The 20,521-nt window shown below is 36.1% G+C and overlaps 1 protein-coding gene across 2 annotated transcripts; it reads left to right on the top strand.

The window, feature by feature from the left end:
* Positions 8,688–19,175, top strand: LOC109850346 (casein kinase 1-like protein HD16). Of its 2 annotated transcripts, none has more exons than XM_020420358.1 (17): positions 8,688–8,965; positions 9,602–10,101; positions 10,560–10,685; positions 10,779–10,852; positions 10,931–11,000; positions 11,079–11,134; positions 11,219–11,290; positions 11,397–11,491; positions 11,662–11,728; positions 11,795–11,924; positions 12,024–12,242; positions 12,397–12,527; positions 13,827–14,001; positions 14,107–14,197; positions 15,779–15,936; positions 16,725–16,913; positions 18,641–19,175. In XM_020420358.1, exons 2-17 carry the CDS (start codon positions 9,655–9,657, stop codon positions 18,698–18,700), a joined length of 2,160 nt encoding a protein of 719 aa, XP_020275947.1. In that variant the 5' UTR covers positions 8,688–8,965; positions 9,602–9,654; the 3' UTR covers positions 18,701–19,175. The 2 variants fall into 2 exon arrangements, with proteins under 2 accessions (XP_020275947.1, XP_020275945.1); XM_020420356.1 differs by having other exon boundaries at positions 8,689–8,965; positions 9,599–10,101.

Raw genomic sequence — 20,521 nt, 5'->3', positions numbered from 1 at the left:
TAGTTGGATGCCCAAACACCAATAGATGATCTCCTCAAGCTCTTGTGAAATTGATTTTATAAACTCAAACTTCCAAATGCTTAAAAGCTTCTTAAACCAAACTTAAACCCTTGTTTAAAACTCTTTAAACTTGTTTTAAAAACACTCTCTTGTTATAGAAGAGGTGAAGGCAATGGGGTATTTATACCCACTCAAAACTTCAGCAAAAACCTAAAACAAAATGACCAAAAAGCCCACAGAATCTAAAAATAGATTCTGTACAAAATAGCCGTTGGAGTATACGACGGTCGACCGTGAAAATCTCGTGGTCGACCGCGAGCCACTTTCGAAGCTGAGAATTTTCCAAAGACTTTGGCGGTCGACCGTGGGAAAATTCGAGCTGATGGTCGACCGTGACGGTCGACCACGAAAGTTTCTGTGCGGTCGACCGTGACGGTCGACCACAATCTGATACATGAACAGAACAGTTTGAAAGTTGATTTTTTGATTTTAAAACCCTGTTTAAAAATATCAAATAAATTCTAAAAAATATAAAACTTTGAGAAATGATTGTAGACATGATAATAAACATGCTACAAAGACTGGTTTCCAAAAAGGACTTCCCAAATAAAAAATATCATTATTTTATAAAATAGTCCAAAACATAAAAATGTAAACATGTGAATTTTGACATTTTGGCTAAACCATATTTTGAAACTTTACAAAATGATTTTATAGACTTGAAGAAAGATGTAAATTATTGTTATGAAGTCTATAAACAATGAATATAGTATTTTCACAAATACAATAGAATATGAAACATATGGGTATGTATATGAATATATTTTGTTTCATATCTATGAAATTAAACCAAACCAACTTATCCACATAAAAACAAACATTTATGAATATAGTACTCTTGTGGATGAAGCTTGAACTTGGATCTTCAACTTGAATTGCATTACTTCGTTCCACAATTCCGCCAACCTCCATTGGATATGATCGTGAATGCGCAATTCCATCCATCCTCCAATATATTGTTTGTCTATAATAAATAACAAAATACAAACACTAGACAAACAATATTAGATATAAATTGTTTGTTAAATCATCATCAAAACAAGAAGGTCAACAATTGTCACGCCCCGCTTCCCAAAATATCGGGGAATCAGAACGTGAACAAGCCCGCAGCGTATTAGATTGAGGAGAAATATACACTAAACCTTTTCTTACCAATCTAATACGCTAAGCGTCAAGCAAAATTAATATCAATCATAGGTTCCCGATCACAAATAGCAAGAATATAATAAGTAACTCAGAATAAGAAATAGACATATCATCAAAAGTAGATCATCCGAGACACAAAATACGGGTCAAACATGCCCTTATTACAAACGGTCCCATTAAAAATATAAAAATACATAGTCCATAATAAAAGGAAGGTACTGCTAAATAACTAAATCCAACGTTAGACTAAAGAAAAGTAATATAAAAGTGGTCTAATGTTCATCAACTACTACAGAAAGAAAAAGACTAGGCTTCGGTATGTTCTTCTGCTCCATCTGGAAGACACTTCGGCTGGGCATACACCGGCTCTGCTGCATCATCAAACTGAATATGTTCGTCCCCTAAATCCGATGCACACCAGAGAAAACATGTATACGTCAGCGTGCATGACACACGGCAAGATCCTACATGGAAGAAAGAAACGGTCGAATGTCCAATGCAATAACAGTAATAATAAAAATAGAAGTATGCAACTGTAATTCTAACAACTAGATGCAAATCATCACTAGATAATAATAGTCAGGAAAAAATCCAACTCATCCAAGAATAGGGTCACGCTACTAACCATCCTATAATAACTCACTGGTCCACATCTCAAATAGGTCAAAGTTCATATTCTCGGATAATTGACTATTCATAATCCTCTATGTGCATCCAATGCCGCTACACGATATCGGTCAAAGGACTACACGCAATCTGATTTCGGCCTGGTTCGAACTCAAGCAGAACTCAGGTGACTACACGATTTTCACTGATCAAAGTGACTACATGATTTTCACTTTGGCCCAACAAACCAACCCCGGTGACTACACGATTTTCACCGGTGTGGGTTTGGAAGATACATCAACAAACATATCCGATCACATGAACCAAGCCTTTCCCATCCCAATATCTCTTGTTTCTCTAAGTCAACAAACACGACTAATAATAGATCTTGGGTTCACCACCTAAATTCAGTCAACGCACCCATATATGTTACTAAGTTTGTTCATGATGCACAAGGTCCCTAAGTCATGAATTACTAAGGATTCTCAATCATAACAAGGAAATAATAAATACAGCTAATATTATGTAAATAAAACATGATACGTCACGTAATCAGAATAAGAAACATGAAATCGGTGGATGATTTGCACATAAAATGTCGCGGTCAACAACCATCAATCACACGATCATAAACTAAATTAATTCAAAAATAAATAATCTTTTACAAAATGAATTCTTTTCAATTTATCTCTCACCATAATTATTCTAAAAATAATCTTTTAAAATAATAAATTCATGAATTCAAAAGTAATATTTTTACAAGATAAATTTCCATTAATTCAAAATAGTCTATTTTCCCAAAATAAATTCTTTTAAAAATATTTATCATTCTAAAATAATTTCTTCCACAAAATAAATTCTAAAAAATATTATAATTATTCTAAAATACTATTTATCATATAGTTACGATTCATTTAATACTATTCATCAAACTCACACAGATAATTATTAACAGCTCTAAAAGAAATAAAATAACGGAACGACTATCTTGCACATAATAATTTTTGATAATCTAAAATTTTAAAATAAATAACAAACGAGGTTGAGGATCTTGCCTAGGGTTCGTGGGTGCGAACGGAGCAATGAGGGACAGCGGTGATGTAGAGCTTGTCGGTGGCTATCGTCGAGGTTGGGTGGATCTGATCTGAGCGTGGGTAGAGGCGCGACGTCCTACGGTGAATGGGGGCGGCCACGGTTCGGATCTGGAATGCGATGGTGATGGAACTCGGGCGGTCGGACAATGTACTGTGGCGGGAAGGACGAAGGGAGTGCGTGTGGGTGAGGGCGGTCGAGATGTGGGAGGAGAAAGCAGGGTCTGCGCAAGCAAGTAGGCCGGCTGGTAGGGGTGCAAGAGGCTGGGGCAGCGGTGATTGCAAGTGGAGGAGGAGGAGGTGCAGGCGGGGGTGATGAATGGGAGTGAGGCGAGTGGAGGTGAGGGCTGCGAGGCCGCTGGGTGCTCGCCGGCAACGAGGGAAAGAGAACGAGAGAAGAAGAGAGAGGAGATAAGAGAGATGGTGTTTGTTGGAGGCGAGAGAGAGGCAACGTACGGGACGGTCGTGGTTGGGTGGCGGGGCTAGGCACTCGCGTGTGGAAGAAGGAACGAGGAGGAGAGTGGTTTTGCGCTGGGGGCGGAGATGGCGAGCGAGGAGATCGTGTGGGGCGGGTGTGTTTCCGTGCTACATGAGAGATAAAGTATATAGGATATATATATAGGCATGTAATTAGGGTTAGGGTTTAGATATTTAAATGAAAAAAATTAATACAAAATATAATTACTTATATTTTAAATCAAATAATTATGGAAAAATTATCTACAAAATAAAATGTACCAATTATGCTAATACAACAAATAATACGCAATAGTAGTAATAATACAACAAATTGTACAAATAATACGTAATATTAATAATAATACACTATATTATATGAAATAATACGTAATAGTAATACTAATACAACGTATTATTTAAAATGATACATAATAGTATCGATAACACAACAGATTAATTCCAGAAATTTTTACTGCACTAAGTTAATTTATAAATATTAAAATTATTTAAATAAATATAAAATTTGGACTTTTAAATCATAAAAATTCTAGAAAATCAATAAAAAAATACAAATACTCTTTTAAAAATAAAAATAATAATTAAATATTTTAAAATACCAGAAAAATTATTTGACTAGTATCAAAATTTACGGTCATTGCGATTGTACCAACATGAAAATGAATAGATGAACAATAAACATTTACCTCATTCCATGTATCAAAACTATCAGGATCCATGACGATAGTTTGTGTTTGTTCATCCCAACCTGCACCACTAATATTATGAGCAACCTTCATATCTTGAAACTAGGAACAAATAGTTTTCGTATGGTTAACAACATTTTTAGTAACAAAGGTTATTCCAAATTGCTTGTTCACTTTAACGACTGTCATTGCAAATGCATGCTGCTTAAAGTTTTTGCCTGGTTTAAAACCAGACTTTGCCAAATTTGTAAGAAAGGGTATGAGCACGTCATCATGAGCAAAGGTCCACCATCTAGTTGGTGCCACATTTGTCGTGTCAGGCTCAATGAGAATTTTTCTTTCTTTATGGGCAAGAGCTTTATATTTTCTTTGAGGGGTTGCTGAAGTTGCTACTACTTCATCATTAACCACTCTTTTTTATTATTACCTGAATCAGAAGTAGTATTTGTAACACTAGTTGGAGATATAACTTGTCTGGAGGAATTTGGGCCTTGAAAATGTTGAGGAAAAGATGGTGGACTACTGAGCAAGTGCATGTAAGATGAAATGAGATGATGCATAGAGAACTAGTTACCATCATAATGCGGCACATTTGAGAAAACGGATGGTGGTTTCACAAATGGTGAGGATGACTGGAATGACATGAAACTACGGTTGAACCCATTGCTTGCCGGGAATGTTAGAGAATGTGGTGGGGCTAACAAAGTTAGGGAATGAGTAGTAGTCTTCCCTTTGTTCAAATCTAACCCATCAGTGGTTGATTTATCACACATTCTTATACTTTCAACAAATATAATTCTCAACAAAACAGTGTGAGTCAAAAATACGACAAAGTGGAAATTGTAAATGATTGCAATAGATGAGATTAAAACATCAACTAACAAATTTCACACAAACTTAAAACGAAGTAGATGTGATATCACGACAATAACTTACTATCACCATAATTAATCTAAGTCACACAACAACATCAAGTCTTGAGGTACACGAACAACAACATAAAGTACTACTGAATGTAAACAAACAACGTAGATAAAATACCATAGCAAATCATAAGGCAGTCTCAATGGTGACAACATATCGGTATTTATTACAATAATCAATCCATTCCAAAGCGATTTGATCTCTGCGAGACTTCCACTCATCCTTTGAGGCATTTTGTTCTCTTTATGTTTGGGACTACGTGAAATCAATAACGTCGTTACCTTCATCGATTCTCTCTTCATCATCATCCTTTTCAATGTTGATGGTCTCATTGAGCAAATCATCGTTTGGATCGACTATTGCAATGTAGTTGTGGACAACCGTGAATGCCAAAACAATGTCAACTTGTGCGGGGAAGGGGTAGTGGGGTTTTGTAGTGAGAATCTTGAAACGATTCTTCAAAATACCAAAGGTAGCTTCAATCTTTGACCTCAGAGATGAATGTCTAAGATTGAATAACTCCCTCCTATTTTGAGGTGTTCTCCCCGTAAATTCCTTTAGATGGTAACGAACGCCACGATAAGGGGATATAAAACCTGACATAGTTGTGTACCCCGCATCACACAAGTAATATTTACCTACATATTATACACATAATTTTTATGAGATATGACCGTGTAATTATTAGTGAGGAATATTAAGCAATTGGGTAATTAGTTTGAGGAGTTAACGAGAATTTTACCAGTGTAGACTCGTAAGCCATATGGTTGTGGTCTAGACATGGCATCTTGAAGGATTCTATAGTCATTTGCTGACCCCTCCCACACAGCTAAAACATAGGTGAACAGTTTGTTTGGTGTACAAGTGGCAATAATATTTTGTGTGACACATTTGCGCCATCTTAACCCCGCAACAAGACTAGCGGGTAGCATAACATCCACATGTGTCCCATCTATCATACCTATGCAATCCTATAGAGTACACCAACTTACTATGTTAATGTAAGATATGATTTGATTAGACAATTATTTGCGTAATTTCATAGTGTGGATGATATACCTTGAAAAATGGATAAAATGATGGATTGTTAAGGATCTCTTGGGGCACTTCATTCAGTACTTGTTTCACATATCAGCCTTGTATGCAAGAAATAGCTTGTAATACTCTGTTGAAGTATCTACTAACTGTCTCCCCTGATCTTATAAATTATATTCTCAAAATACGATTTTTGGATTTATGGTCCAATATATTCAATGTTATTGCAAGCTCTCCTCTACTGTTATATGCCTTGAGTCCTTTAAGAGATTTCCCCCTCATAATATTTGCTAGTTTCATAAATGCATTTGATCGCATTCTAACAAAGTTTTCACAGCTATCACTATTATCGTGATATATACGATTCATCAATTCTGCCCTAATTTTTTGCTATTTTAGTTTTTCTTCACTTGGTTCAGACCGTATTGATCTACGGTGGTACTTCATTCTCCTAAAAAATATCAAAACTATAACCATGACTAAAAATACAGCCGCAACACACATTCTTATAACAACCTCTTCATCATCAAAATCACCATCCACCTACAATTTTTACTTATATGTTAAAAATAAAAAAATATGATGCCTTTTTATGGCATGCTCGGCTCATTAAAGAATAAAGAGAACCATACTTGCACGAAAAAATACTATCACAATAGAAGTACATGACATCAACTCACTATTAAACCCATACATGAAATATGCCATGTAGGGTTGTCGACTCAATACCCGTAAAGCTTACAAAATAAGCATCATAGTTTTTAGAAATGTCATTGTACCTATCTACAAAATAAGCATCTAATCTGACATACATTTTAAATTTTTTATATTTCAAAAAATCATAAAAAAGATACGCACGTGAAAATTTTTCATATGAAGCTGATAGTCATCATTACACGGAACAAATATAGATATATTCATATGAATATATATATTTGCATGAAAAAATTATAAAAAGCAGGGAAATGCTTATAAAACCCCAATTGCAAATAAACACAAAAAAACATATATGCATCAGAACTTATACAGATCTATGTAAATCAGGAGTACTAATGACTAATAGTGAAATAGGATGCTAAGAGGCATTTAGGCAAAATTCCCAGCTCTTTAAAATGTCGAGGAAAACATCAATTACTAACACATGTGACAACTACAAGTGAATCAGCCAATGAAGTGTACTGCAACCTCTTATAGCGTGCTGCAACGGGCCTATGAAACTCAATATAATGAAATATGGGGTTAAGATGCAAGAGAAAAACCCAGTGAATTATTTTTTCTATCTTTCAAAAAATCAGTAAAAAGATACATATGTGAATCATAGGGTTTTATCAAGGGGATGTGAATTACAACTAAAATTACATAGGAGATACTAAAAAAGTGTTAGGGGAGTAGTAATGCATCGTGAAAGATTTTAAATTTAATATTTAATTTAAACGGAAATTACATATAATAATAAGTTTGAAGAAATGGGAAAAAGACCCACACAAGTTGGGTTTTAGTAAATAAAGAAAAAATGTGATCAAATGTTCGGAAAAAATAAAAAAGTAAAAAAATTCAAAGGATTTGGAAAGTGAAGAAATTGGAGAAAAAAAGTTAAAATTAATTTCTCTTTCATTCATCTTCACTTTCTAACAGGAGGATGACACCAAAACTAGAACTATAGGCATGCAGCAGTAACTATGAATGCATCAACCCCAAAATCTCATATAATAAAATGTTGGTCAAGAATTACTAAAAATTTGATGCATGTTAAAAATTTAACAATAAAATGCTCTCAAAGCAAGGGAAAGGTTAAATGAATAGAGATCGAACCTCTTGCGGTTGAAGGTGAGGGAATCCCCGTTAACAGTAGAGATTTAGATCTGCAATATCAGATCTGACGAAGCGGCAACAACAACAAGAAGAAATCACTATAAAGACGCTGCCTATTTGCAAGATCTGTCAGAGTTCACTAAAAAACTGCCCGAATCGTCGTCGCCCAAGCCATTCATTTGATTTCCCATCATCTAGAGTAATAAATTGATGAAGAAAAATTGGCGAATGGAATTTTTTATCGCATAGCAATGGAGCGAGCAACAGGCAGAAGGGCGAAAATGACGAGGAATGCAGTGATGAAAACCCTAAGCGTTTCCCCCATTTTCATTCCCGCCGCCTCGAAAACTTGGCAGAGCAATTAATTTATTCAGTGACGGGACATTTCCAGCCCATTTTAGCCCCCCACACTCTGAAATAGGTTTCCTTAAAAATCTGACGTGACACCCCATTTCATCCCCCCATTTGTTTAAATCACCCAACAAACCAAACACCCGAATTGAAAATGGGTCGAAACCAAAATCCTACGTGACACTGTTGTCAGTTTTCAAATCCTCCATTTCTCTCTTTTTTTTAGCAAACGAACGGCCCCTAAAATGAGAATATATGACAATGTTTGTAGGAATTGGTCAAGCAAGGGAAATGTAAAAATCTAGTAAATCCATTTATATCAAACAATAAAAGAAAATAAAAACTAGTAAAAAAGTAAAAATCAAAATAAAAATCAGAGGATAAGAATTCTACAGCCACAACTTAATCTTAGTTTATATAATTCACATGAATGCGTGCATGAAATGAAATTATGTAAAAAATACAGCAGAGATTTTTGGACAGCGGTGAGAGAAATTCAGAGAGAGAAACAAAACACAAACTCGCACCCACCTCTCTCTCTCTCTCTCTCTCACCTCTCTCCACATTTTTGCCTCCATCTCCTCCATCTTCTCTCCCCTTCTCGATTCCCAAAAAAAATCATCCCACCAAAAGATAGAAGGGGAAAAAAAAAGAGCGAGATAACCAAACCCTAACCCTACCACCGAATCTCGAGCTCCCCCCTCGTAATGCAAGCAGTCGCCGCCTCCCCCTCGCAAGAATCGATCGCGATCGGAACTCGGAGATGATCGCCCGATCGTAAGCAGCTCGATCCTTCTTTTTTCAGTCTCCGATCGTCCTCGATCGTTTAGATTTGTTCATTTTCTTGCTATTTGTGCGAGTTTTTCGACGATCGGTTTCGACTGGTGATTAGACTGTGTTTTGATCGGAGTAAGGGCGATCGGGTTGTTTGATGTTGCTTCCCGATGATGGATTAGTGCAAAGATTGTACCTTTTTGTTGATTATCTGTGGTTTTAATTGGAGAATATTGTTTGGATTAGGATTTTTGTTGAATTTTTAGTGCCGATTGCTTTATTACAGAACAAAAAGGGATTTTTACCCGTAATCAGTTCATCAGATGATAGAGATACTTGTTCTTTTTTGCTACATTCGATTCCTTTGTAAAGCCTGTCAAAAAAGCAGACCTTTTTTGATGGTTAATATTCCGAAGATCCCCGGTCTCCTTGATTTCTTTATCCCCAATTTGTTCACTGACTAGATTCTTGCTACGGCTTGTCCACTATAACATTTATAGATATCATTATTTTGCATCTATTTTTTTTATGATTGTTTTGATAAATCAAGTTGCTAGTCCTTGGTTGCAAGCAATTTTGTTTCTTTTTCTTGAATTTTGATGCATGCTGATTTGTTTATCGTCTTTCCAAATTGAGGAGGTTGGAAGGAATTGCAGGTAATTTAAATCAAGAGTGACTTGCATGGGGATAGGATGCCAGAGTTGCGAAGTGGAGCTCGGCAAGCTCGTTTGAGATCCAAGAAACTTGAGGAGACACCAACCCAACAACAACAACCACCACCATTAGAACAAGCTGAGAACTGTGTTCCTCCAGCTGCTAACAATAGAACGGGAAGGCGAGGACGAGGAAGGGGATCAAAGGCTGCAGCAGTAGCAAAAGGACCTGCTGCTAATCAAACTAGGCCTGGTAGGGGAAGAGGAAGAGGGGCTATTAAACTAATTGATTTAGACCTTGATCAGCCTTGTGAAGTTTTGCCTGGAGCCGCTGCTGCTGCTGGGGGAGCTGTTGCTGGTGGTGCACAGGACTTGTTGAACCAAGCGGGAGAGGGTGCTGCTGGGAAGGAAGTGGCCATGGATGGTGGTAGTGCAGATAAGTTGTTGGGTGAAGATGATGCCAATGCAGCTCCTGTTCCAGAGAGAGTATGGCATTGTGACATGCTTGTTTTCTTCCTTATTCGGCTTGATTTTTGTGCTCATCTGCTTTGTTCATGTTCCGTGTCTCTGTTACTTCAGCGTAGATGCATTTGGTGCCTCTTAATTATGTTTTTGGAACATAGTTGTTAGTTTCCAGTGAATATAAATAGGATATTTTACCCTAGTGAAGTATGTTACTATTTTCTTGTACGTAGCAATGTGGTAGCACGCCACAACTATAAATGCAACGATGGATATGCATGCATAAAAGCTAAGTAACCTGGCACATGGTCATGGGCATTTGGCTAGGGTAAACCTCATAATGTTATTATTGCTCTTTTTACCAGTTTTTCTTCCTATGACGCCTTCTATTTAAACTTCGAGCATTCTGTAAATGATTGATTCCTTATTCCAATTCTTACCTGATAATATTCATGTTATCAAATGTTTTCTCTCCTTTTCAGGTCCAAGTTGGTAACTCCCCTGTATATAAAGTAGAGAAGAAGTTGGGCAAAGGTGGTTTTGGTCAGGTATATGTTGGAAGAAGGGTAAATGGTGGGACAGAACGCACAGGTCAAGATGCGTATGAGGTTGAACATCAAAATCTCACAACTCATCTCTCAAGCCTTGAGGAGAAAAAAAAAGCTTCTGTTGATATGTATATACTATCTTCATTGTTTTAGGTGGCACTGAAATTCGAGCATCGCAGCAGCAAAGGATGCAACTACGGTCCACCATATGAGTGGCAAGTTTATAAGTAAGAAGACATCCTATATCTTTTTTTTCCGTAGATTAAGCTATGCTATATCTGAGATAATGATTCTGTGTCCTCCAGCACTCTCAACGGTTGCTATGGAATACCATGGGTTCATTTCAAGGGACGTCAAGGAGATTACTACATTCTGGTGAGTTCTAGGATCTTCAGGAAACTTCAGGAGGCCTGAAAATTTGGATTCTTTACTAAACGAAACTCAAAATTTCAGGTAATGGATATGCTTGGACCTAGTCTTTGGGATGTTTGGAACTCTGTAGGGCAGGCGTAAGTAGCAGTTGTCTTTGTTTCCTTTTCTGTTGTCAGAGAATGTGTTCCTTGTGATAATTAATGTTTTACCATGTGAAACAGGATGTCACCGAACATGGTGGCTTGCATCGCTGTGGAAGCTATATCGATCCTTGAGAAGCTTCATTTGAAGGGGTATCCTTACTGTTGCTTTCCTGATTCTCTTATACGTATTTAATATAACTCCAGACAGTCCACAAATAAACTTTCTATTAAAGATTCATCTTCTTTTTCTGGTCAGGTTTGTACATGGAGATGTCAAGCCAGAGAACTTTTTACTAGGCCTCCCTGGGACTGCTGATGAGAAAAAACTTTTCCTTATTGATCTTGGTTTGGGTATGTACTTTGTAGTCACTATTTTCGGATATTATCTTCGCATGCTGCAGAGGCTGCAACCATTTTTTCTGCTTAATGATATGTTCTCTTAGATAAGTCCTTTCACTTTCTGTTCCTAAAAAAATTGGACTTTATTCGGAATTAATTGTATCAATGCCTATATGGTGCAGCATCTAGATGGAAGGAATCATCATCAGGTCAACATGTTGATTATGATCAAAGGCCGGATATTTTCAGGTTTGAATTTTTTATGCCATTTCTTCTGTGTATGTTGTACACAAGTTCTGATATCTTTCTTTGCAGGGGTACAATAAGATATGCAAGCGTACATGCCCATTTAGGCCGCACAGGGAGTAGGAGGGATGATCTCGAGTCACTGGCCTACACACTTATTTTCCTCATCAGAGGAAGGTTACCCTGGCAAGGTTATCAGGTAGTATTGTTGTTCGTGTTAGGAGACTTGTAACTTATTTTCTTTTGCGTTTGCATATCCGATCACTCTCACCTTCATTTTTGTTGTCTAATAATGCAGGGAGACAACAAGAGTTTTCTTGTTTGTAAGAAGAAGATGGCTACTTCTCCAGAGTTACTGTGTTGCTTTTGCCCGTCTCCATTTAAAAATTTCCTTGAAATTGTCACAAACATGAAGTTTGATGAAGAGCCAAATTACTCCAAGCTCATTTCTCTCTTTGATAGTTTGATTGAACCATGCACTCCGTTGAGACCTATAAGAATTGATGGAGCTTTGAAGGTTTGTTTCTGAGGGGTTTAACCTGTAGTGTTCCTTGATAATTTAGGCATTTTTATCCTGGTTCTGTTTTATCCGCCAGTTTTCATTTAAGAACAACATAACAACAGTACCTTGCTCTATCTATGGCTATTAACATTCGCTAGTATGTATCTAGGTTGGACAGAAGCGTGGAAGATTGCTTGTGAATCTTGAAGAAGATGAGCAACCTAGAAAGAAAGTTCGATTGGGAAGCCCTGCAACCCAGTGGATTTCAGTTTACAATGCAAGGCGTCCAATGAAGCAGAGGTAACAACTGATGGACGTTGCCTGTGGTTTTCATGCCATACAAAAACTTTTGTTCTCTATGGCGTAATGGATATCTGTCTTCCTTCAGCAATCATTTAGAAACACATTGAGATTATGCCTCTTTATTTGGCCTATATGGAGAGCTTCCTTAGTGTGGCATCAATAGGCATACTGACATATTACTAATGTTCAGTTATAACCTTTAAGGTACCAAATATCTTCTTGGCTAAAGGCGAGAAAAAAAAAGTTGGTCATTACCCATACTAAACTTTACCGGATTTCTTGAAGCCCTTTTTTTATGTATCCAAGGAATATGGGGTTAAAGGAGAATAACATATTCCAAAATAATTTGGGTGGTTTGAAGGTATAATAGTCCTCGTGCACTAAAATCATTTACCAAAATTGGCATTAACTATATTGGGTTAGCTTGGTTAGATGTGTGAATTACTTAATTTAATATATTTTAAATCCCATCCATATGCATCACAAACAAATTGTGGTCTCTGCATCATGTGAACTTCAGTTGTGGTGCCTTTTTCATGTTATTTACCTGTTATCTTTCGAGTTTAATAGTCATATTCTGATCGACCATAAACATTAAATATCATCATGTAATGCTTTTAATGCTTAGAATATTTAAAATTTTTACCACTTGCTTAACTTACGTATTATGTTTTGATTGATTAAAATCAGGTGTAATGTACGATATTCTTTAAATTAAAATATTTGAGCATTCTCTTACCGGTCCTAGATATCTTAAATATCTAATTAGTTGAGTTGATAGCTTGGTCAAATAATCAGACAGACCAGATAAATGACTTTGCAAAGTTTAAAGACAACCAGTAATATTTAAGCATGCTTGCTGTTTAAACGTCTTGAAAATGGCAGAACCGGAGCATTCTGATAGAAATGAATATTTGTTAGTAACAGAAATTACCTGGTCTTGTTGTAAATGGTTGCTTGCTTTCCTTGCATGGCCAAACTATGGTGTTCTTTCTTTTCTTTTCTTTTTTTTGATGTTTGACCGCTAAATAGATTTTTCTCTAAAATTTTTAAACTTAATAAAACCCAAATCTATTCTTGGACATATTTTACTACATCAGAGAAAATCCAAATATATGGTTGACACATTTTGTTATATCTTGATTTATTAAACCCAAATTTATTCTTGGGCACGCCTTTGGTTAACCTAACTTTTGTGATTAATAGAGAAAATCTTCTTGCAAGCACCAACACCTTGAGGTATTAGTTTCTCGTTTATGCTTTGTCTTAACTAAACAATTTCTGTAATTTTAATAGATACCATTATAATGTGGCGGACTCAAGGCTTCATCAACATGTAGAGAAGGGTAACGAAGATGGCTTGTACATCAGTTGTGTGGCTTCTTCAGCAAACCTTTGGGCTCTTATTATGGATGCAGGAACAGGCTTTTCTGCCCAGGTTTATGAACTCTCACCTGTCTTTCTGCACAAGGTATGCATCCTAACCATGTCTAGATGTTTCCTTTAGTTTTTTAAGTTTTTCTTGGCTGCTGGTGAATATTTTTATTTTATATTATTTTCATTTGGATTGTCATAGGACTGGATTATGGAGCAGTGGGAGAAGAACTATTATATTAGTGCTATAGCAGGAGCAACCAATGGAAGTTCATTGGTTGTGATGTCCAAAGGTCTGTACAGAATGTTGATACTGACTTTTCACCCCTTACTTTCTATTATGTATTTGATCTCCAGTGATATGTGATGATTCAAATTACATATATGCTGTTGTTGATATTTTATTCTCTTGAATTTTTGAATTTTTTAGTGCAAATCTTGCCAATCACAATGAGTTGTTGAGATGATTAAAAAGATTAGACCACTGAAAGATGATGACAAGCTGAAAATGTTTTATTTGATAAAAACACTTTTGTAAAAGGATTTGGCTATAAAATGTAGAAAGTAAGCGAGCTCATCTTTTTTGAATAAGTTATTGTTTGCCCTTTTCTGAATACTGTTGGCTATTTATTCCTTTTAGACACATTCTTCCATATCTTTTCCAGAAGAAAATGTTCACCAAATAATGAAATTTGCATTCTACACATTTTTCCTGTTTATTTCAATATGAAGAAGTATTCTATAGACATTGAAGGATCAATTGATGGAGTTGGACAACCACACTAATTGAAACAAAACATTAATATGTTTCCAGCTATATTACTGGATAATATCATAAATAAATGTAGGGGATTGTGGTGTCGTCCTATGAAGTTTCACCCCTTGACATGTTCAAAATAACTTTCTTCTGACTGGTTGAGTTTATTGCTTAGTATGGTTAGTGCTTGTAATATTAGGAGAAAGAAGATAGAAATGTCAAATATCCTTTTTTAATTTTTGTTAAAATTTTTCATGAAGCTTTGAGATGAATAGGGCTCTAGTTTAAAGATAATATAACATCAAAGATCAAATTTTGATCATATCTTTCGCGGAGACAAAAGTCCCTTTTGGATAGAAAATGTAAGACACCTAATTTATTTTTGATATAAATTCATATGAAATTCACAGTTTGTGATATTTTTCTAATCAGGGGTTCATTCTCATATCCAATATCCTCTAAACTCGTAGTGCCACTTGATATACCTATTCTACAGTTTGCAATTTTTCTAATTGGCGTCTATATCTCCAATCCTGTAAATTAATAGTGCCATTTGCATTTACCAATTCTACTTTCTTGATATCCTTAAAGCAACTGTGGTTAGCATGCTGTCAACTCTGTTTTGCATTAGAATTTTTTGACATATTGTGTTGGTTGCTGAAGATGTCTAATTCCGCTTGATTGGTCATTTGTTTCACGATGAAAGTTGTCAAATGGCAATAGGATCTCCAATTTTCCAGTTCTTCTGACAAAGACATCAAGGAGTTTCAAATCCTGTCATGTATATAACAAATGACATTTACATTTCAATGTTTCAATGAAGCACAACCTATTTCATTGAGGGAAACAATTGGCTATGCTATATTGCTCGTTAGTTTTATGTTAAACATAGGGTGGAAGGCGAGCTATGGTAATTTGAGATATTGTGTGTCCCCATATAATTAAATGTGTTGAATTGGACATTTGTCCTAATTTTCCTAACTGTTCATTTTCTAAATATTTGGCAAAAGCTCCTATCTCTAATTTTCTGTTGACTTACCCTTGAGTTCATATCAGACAATTTACTTGTAGCAGTCATATTTTCCCGTGATGATATTTTTTCCCTTTGTTTTTGCAGGAACACCATATACTCAGCAGTCCTATAAAGTTAGTGAATCATTTCCTTTCAAATGGATCAATAAAAAGTGGAAGGAAGGCTTTCACGTCACTTCTATGACTACTGCTGGAAGCCGCTGGGGGGTGGTTATGTCCAGGAATGCTGGCTATTCTGATCAGGTAACTTTATGACAATTTGTTAAATTGGACAGCTTGTGACAAAATTTAAGCAGTTAAGTTTGTGAATGTTTTATGTCTTATGCAACTCATAAATTCGTTCTTATGATTCCTTGATCCTTTAGTTCTTTTGTGTATATTCTGCAGATAAATTGTTCTTTTTGGGAAACAAATGCCACCAGATTTTAGGAAAAAAAAATAATACTTAAGCATTTTTTAATTGTTATCTGAAGCATCCCATTTGTTCAAAATTTCAAATGCTATATAGTTCCAGTGTATGAAATTGCTTGTTATCATGGCTTTGTTTTACATTGTAATATATTATTAATGAGGACCAACTATTAAAGACAAAAGTATATATTGGCCAAACTGTTTCTGTGTAATATTACGAAGCTGGTAACTAAAATTTCATGATCCAGAAATATATTTCTCTCTCCATGTGTTCTCCACCTACAATTTTCAAAATAAGATATATCACGGTGAAAGTTAGTTCTGATTCGCAGTTGCTTCTGATGTAAATCTAATTAATCATTAGGGATCAATCTATGAACAAGATTTTCTGTAATTTGTAACTGAAACATCTATATTATTACCATCAAAATTGTCTTATTGTTTGTTTTTCTGGGTTGGTTCAAAATATTTTAAACTCATCCTGCAAGTTCCTCATAAATTTGACCTGCTTATGAATATCTAAATAATATTAAGCCACATAAATGTTTTTTTAATTGCATGCACTATTTTCTGCCAGATATCTAAACACCTATATGGCTGACCCGCTATAATTTGAGCAGGTTGTAGAATTAGATTTCCTTTACCCAAGTGAAGGAATTCATCGGCGATGGGAAAGTGGTTACAGGATAACTGCTACTGCAGCAACTCCGGACCAAGCTGCTTTTATACTAAGCATACCAAAAAGAAAACTGTCAGATGAGACCCAGGAGACTCTCCGGACATCTGCTTTTCCTAGTAACCATGTAAAGGTATGTCTTATTTATTTGATGGTTTTTTTCAACTGCAAAGTAAGTTTTTGTTGCTTTGGAAACTTTAGTACCCAATTATCTTGTCTGTGGTAGAAGCAAACCCTTGCAAAGTTATACCTGTCAGAGTAATTAAGAAAACTTCCATTAACTTTTGCTTTTGGGATTTTGCATTCATGTAGATATCTTAATTACCGAATTTCCTCGTACTACTTTTATTTGCAACTATTGGTGGAAACGACTAAAGATCTCTGGGCATTATGTATTTATGATCATGCTTGCTTCTGTTTTTCCAGTAGAAAAAAGACCATTTGCTCATAGTGATTGCTTAGTATTAACTATTATTTGCAACCATACCAGATCTGTCTTTGCACCGATTTTGTTTTCCATAGAGTTGAATATAAGATTAAAGTGGAGAAATATAAATAGAACTTTTGCAGCTTAATCAATTGACAACTTCTCCCGACGTCTTTCACTACAAATAATATAGGGTTAATTGGACATAGACCCCTGTAGGATTGCATTCTGCCACTTATTAACCCTTAAGTTTGATACAGACAGATGCATCCCTGAGTGAAAATGTTACGACTCTTTTTCCCTTAGGGGATGCCTGTTTTTTTTTAAAACAGGAAATAGAGATATCAAGTTATACATAGAAATCTGTACAATATGTTTCCTTTGATGACCAGCTTCAAAAGGGAACCCTTTCTCTCAATTGAATGGGCTCTCATGGATCACACATCCTACTTCCGGGTTCCTTCGGTGCTTTTGCCTTTGGCACACCTATTGAGTACAGTACCCGAACCCGTTCTTTCGATATCCAGTTCCACCAGCGGCAAAGACAGTGGGATAGGTACCCCCAGCAGTTGCTTCAGCTGCTTACTTTGAACCAATTTGAATTGCACTACCAGTATAGGTATGTACTAAGGCAGATCAAATTGGATTTAACTGGATCGGCCAGCTTATGAGTAAGCATCTGTAGTTTCAGTTGATGAGCCTGAGGCGAAGAACAAGTCATCCAAGGCCTTACTGATCCATAACTATAAGATTTTGAGCTGTTGGTAATGACTCTGTCGCTAGTGATAGTGCAGCTTTCACCCCTGCAAAGAGGTAAACAGGAGGACCGGGGGGATTGAACATGAGAGCACCAAGATCTTATACCAATGTAAACACTACAATTGATTTTGCTTGCAACCATTCAACATACTTGCAAAAAATCAACCACGTTAGAGTGTCTGATTGGCAAATTCACTTCAAATTTGATAAATGTATTGCTTGTGAAATATCTCTTCATGCACGACCCATGGATCTATGACTATCGATTGATGATCTGAAAATGATATTTATGAGATACCCTAAGCCAAATCAAGCACAACACCAGACTTATAATACGACATAAAAGGATTTTGTTACTAAAGTGCATCGGCTTCCTCTAACCTTCCTCAAACATGATGAAATTCTCCCTTCGTCTTCCTTCTTTGTGATGACTTTTTACTGCTTTAATTTTCACTGCATATGTTTCCAAATCTCTTAAAAGATGTGATGCTTATTGTAAAATCTTTGTTTTTCATATCAAGATGAATCAATATTTTGTTTCTGCCGTTTCTGCTCTCTCCCTTTTTCCCCTTAATGTAAGAACTCACCATCATGGTTGTCTGAATTTAGACATATATTATAATTTGGTCGTAAATCATAATACCCAATTGACAAAAAATAAATCTCTTTTGCAGGAAAAATGGGCAAAGAATCTCTATATTGCATCGATTTGCTATGGTCGGACTGTCTGTTGATCACAGGCTCGATGCATCTGATTTTGGAGCTGAAGACACCACCAGTTTTGAAATATGCAAGTGCTCATGCTTGGATTTGCAGTGGTGTCACGAGGGCAGAGGCTTATTTCGCTCAGGCTTGTGAACAGCATTGGGGGGTGAGGGGGTTGATTAACTGCTCTTTATATGAATCTGATAGGCAGGAAAAATATGCTTTCTCTTCATTGTTGTAAAAATACTGCAGAAGTTTGGGTTGTGAACATGACTTAGTAGCATTATGGAAAAGAGTGAACAAGTTGGAGACTGATATTCATCAAAATCACAGCTCACAAGCTTTCAGTAAGATTTTGTATCAGTTCCATCTTGTATTGGCCTTAGCAAATAATCTTGTTAAGTCATGGTTAATATATGTTCGCACTTTTATTACTTAGATTGACTCTGAATGTAAGACTGCATGCAAGTTTCAGTCCCAATATTAGATCACGTTTGAGGTCGAGGGAAGGGATCAAGAAATCCCTGAGGATGCTACAGAGATTCACAAATTCAAGCCAAATTAGGGCTACGTGAAGCTGTGTTTATCGGTTTGAATTATATTTTGTGTTATATTGTAATCCAGTAGTAATTTCCATTCTAATCAAATGAGTGTAGTCTAATAGAACTTAATCTGTATCGGGGAGCGGATTTGAATTGGCTAAATATCAGAAAGCCCCCTCAGCTTTGGATGTTTATCAGATAACGGACCGAAATATGAAGAAAAATACCTCCTTCGGTTAGGAGTTATAAAAAAAAAAGGCGCCCCTTAACTTTAAGATTCCATTAGACAGCTTGACAGTGTAACAAGAATTTTTACTGGTAAAAATATATCTCTACATAGTTTTCGCTGGCAAAAACCAGTTACAAAGATCAGGAGATTCCTGGATGTGGAAAAGATTCCTGGATGTGGAAACAATTACTGAGAGTTAGACTTAGAGACCAAACAATTACTTATTTTGAAAGCACCCATTATCTTTAAGATTCCATTAGACAGCCTGACAGTGTAACAAGAATTTTTACTGGTAAAACACGTCTCTACGTAGTTTTCGCTGACAAAAACCAGTTACAAAGATCAGGAGATTCCTGGATGTGGAAACAATTACCGAGAGTTAGAGACCAAACAATTACTCATTTTGAAAGCGCCCCTTAACTTTAAGATTCCATTAGACAGCCTGACAGTGTAACAATAATTTTTACTGGTAAAAATACATCTCTACGTAGTTTTCGCTGGCAAAAACCAGTTACAAAGAACAAGAGATTCCTGGATGTGGAAACAATTAATGAGAGTTAGAGACCAAACAATTGCTCATTTTGAAAGCGTCCCTTAACTTTAAGATTCCATTAGACAGCCTGACAGTGTAACAATAATTTTTACTGGTAAAAATACATCTCTACACAGTTTTCGCTGGTAAAAACCAGTTGCAAAGATCAGGAGATTCCTGGATGTGGAAACAATTACCTAGAGTTAGAGACCAAACAATTACTCATTTAGAAAGTGTCCATAAATCTCATATCTTCTATCCAAGCTTGCTGTTCAGGTGACAAAGTTAAAATTTCTGCTATTTACTATGCTTTATGCCCTGTTTTTCTCCTGTCAATTGGTATTCAACGGTGTGAGGGGAGGTTTTAACTACTGTAAACGCTCTCTTATTTTGTGGCCTGCTCTTCATTCCAAGTTGCTCGCGCAAGACAGAGTGTACCACGTGAGTATCCTGGATGCTAAGCAATGTGCGCTGTGTAGTCCTGTTCATGAAGAGAGCCACCAACGCTTCAACTTTTGATTATTCTTATTCTATGGAGTTGTGGAAT

The sequence above is a fragment of the Asparagus officinalis genome, chromosome 7 (genome assembly GCF_001876935.1).
Source record: "Asparagus officinalis chromosome 7, Aspof.V1, whole genome shotgun sequence".
NCBI lineage: Eukaryota > Viridiplantae > Streptophyta > Magnoliopsida > Asparagales > Asparagaceae > Asparagus > Asparagus officinalis.
The sequence above is the reverse complement of the archived record's forward strand: the minus strand, read 5'-3'. Positions and strand labels throughout refer to the sequence as shown.

What these genes read in the sequence shown, in the direction of transcription:
- LOC109850346 (XM_020420358.1), top strand. Translation starts at nt 9,655, where the DNA reads ATGCCAGAGTTGCGAAGTGGAGCTCGGCAAGCTCGTTTGAGATCCAAG. An exon ending in CAGCTCCTGTTCCAGAGAGA is followed by an intron (nt 10,102 to 10,559) that starts GTATGGCATTGT and finishes TCTCCTTTTCAG; the next exon opens with GTCCAAGTTGGTAACTCCCC. An exon ending in TTCCTAGTAACCATGTAAAG is followed by an intron (nt 16,914 to 18,640) that starts GTATGTCTTATT and finishes TCTCTTTTGCAG; the next exon opens with GAAAAATGGGCAAAGAATCT.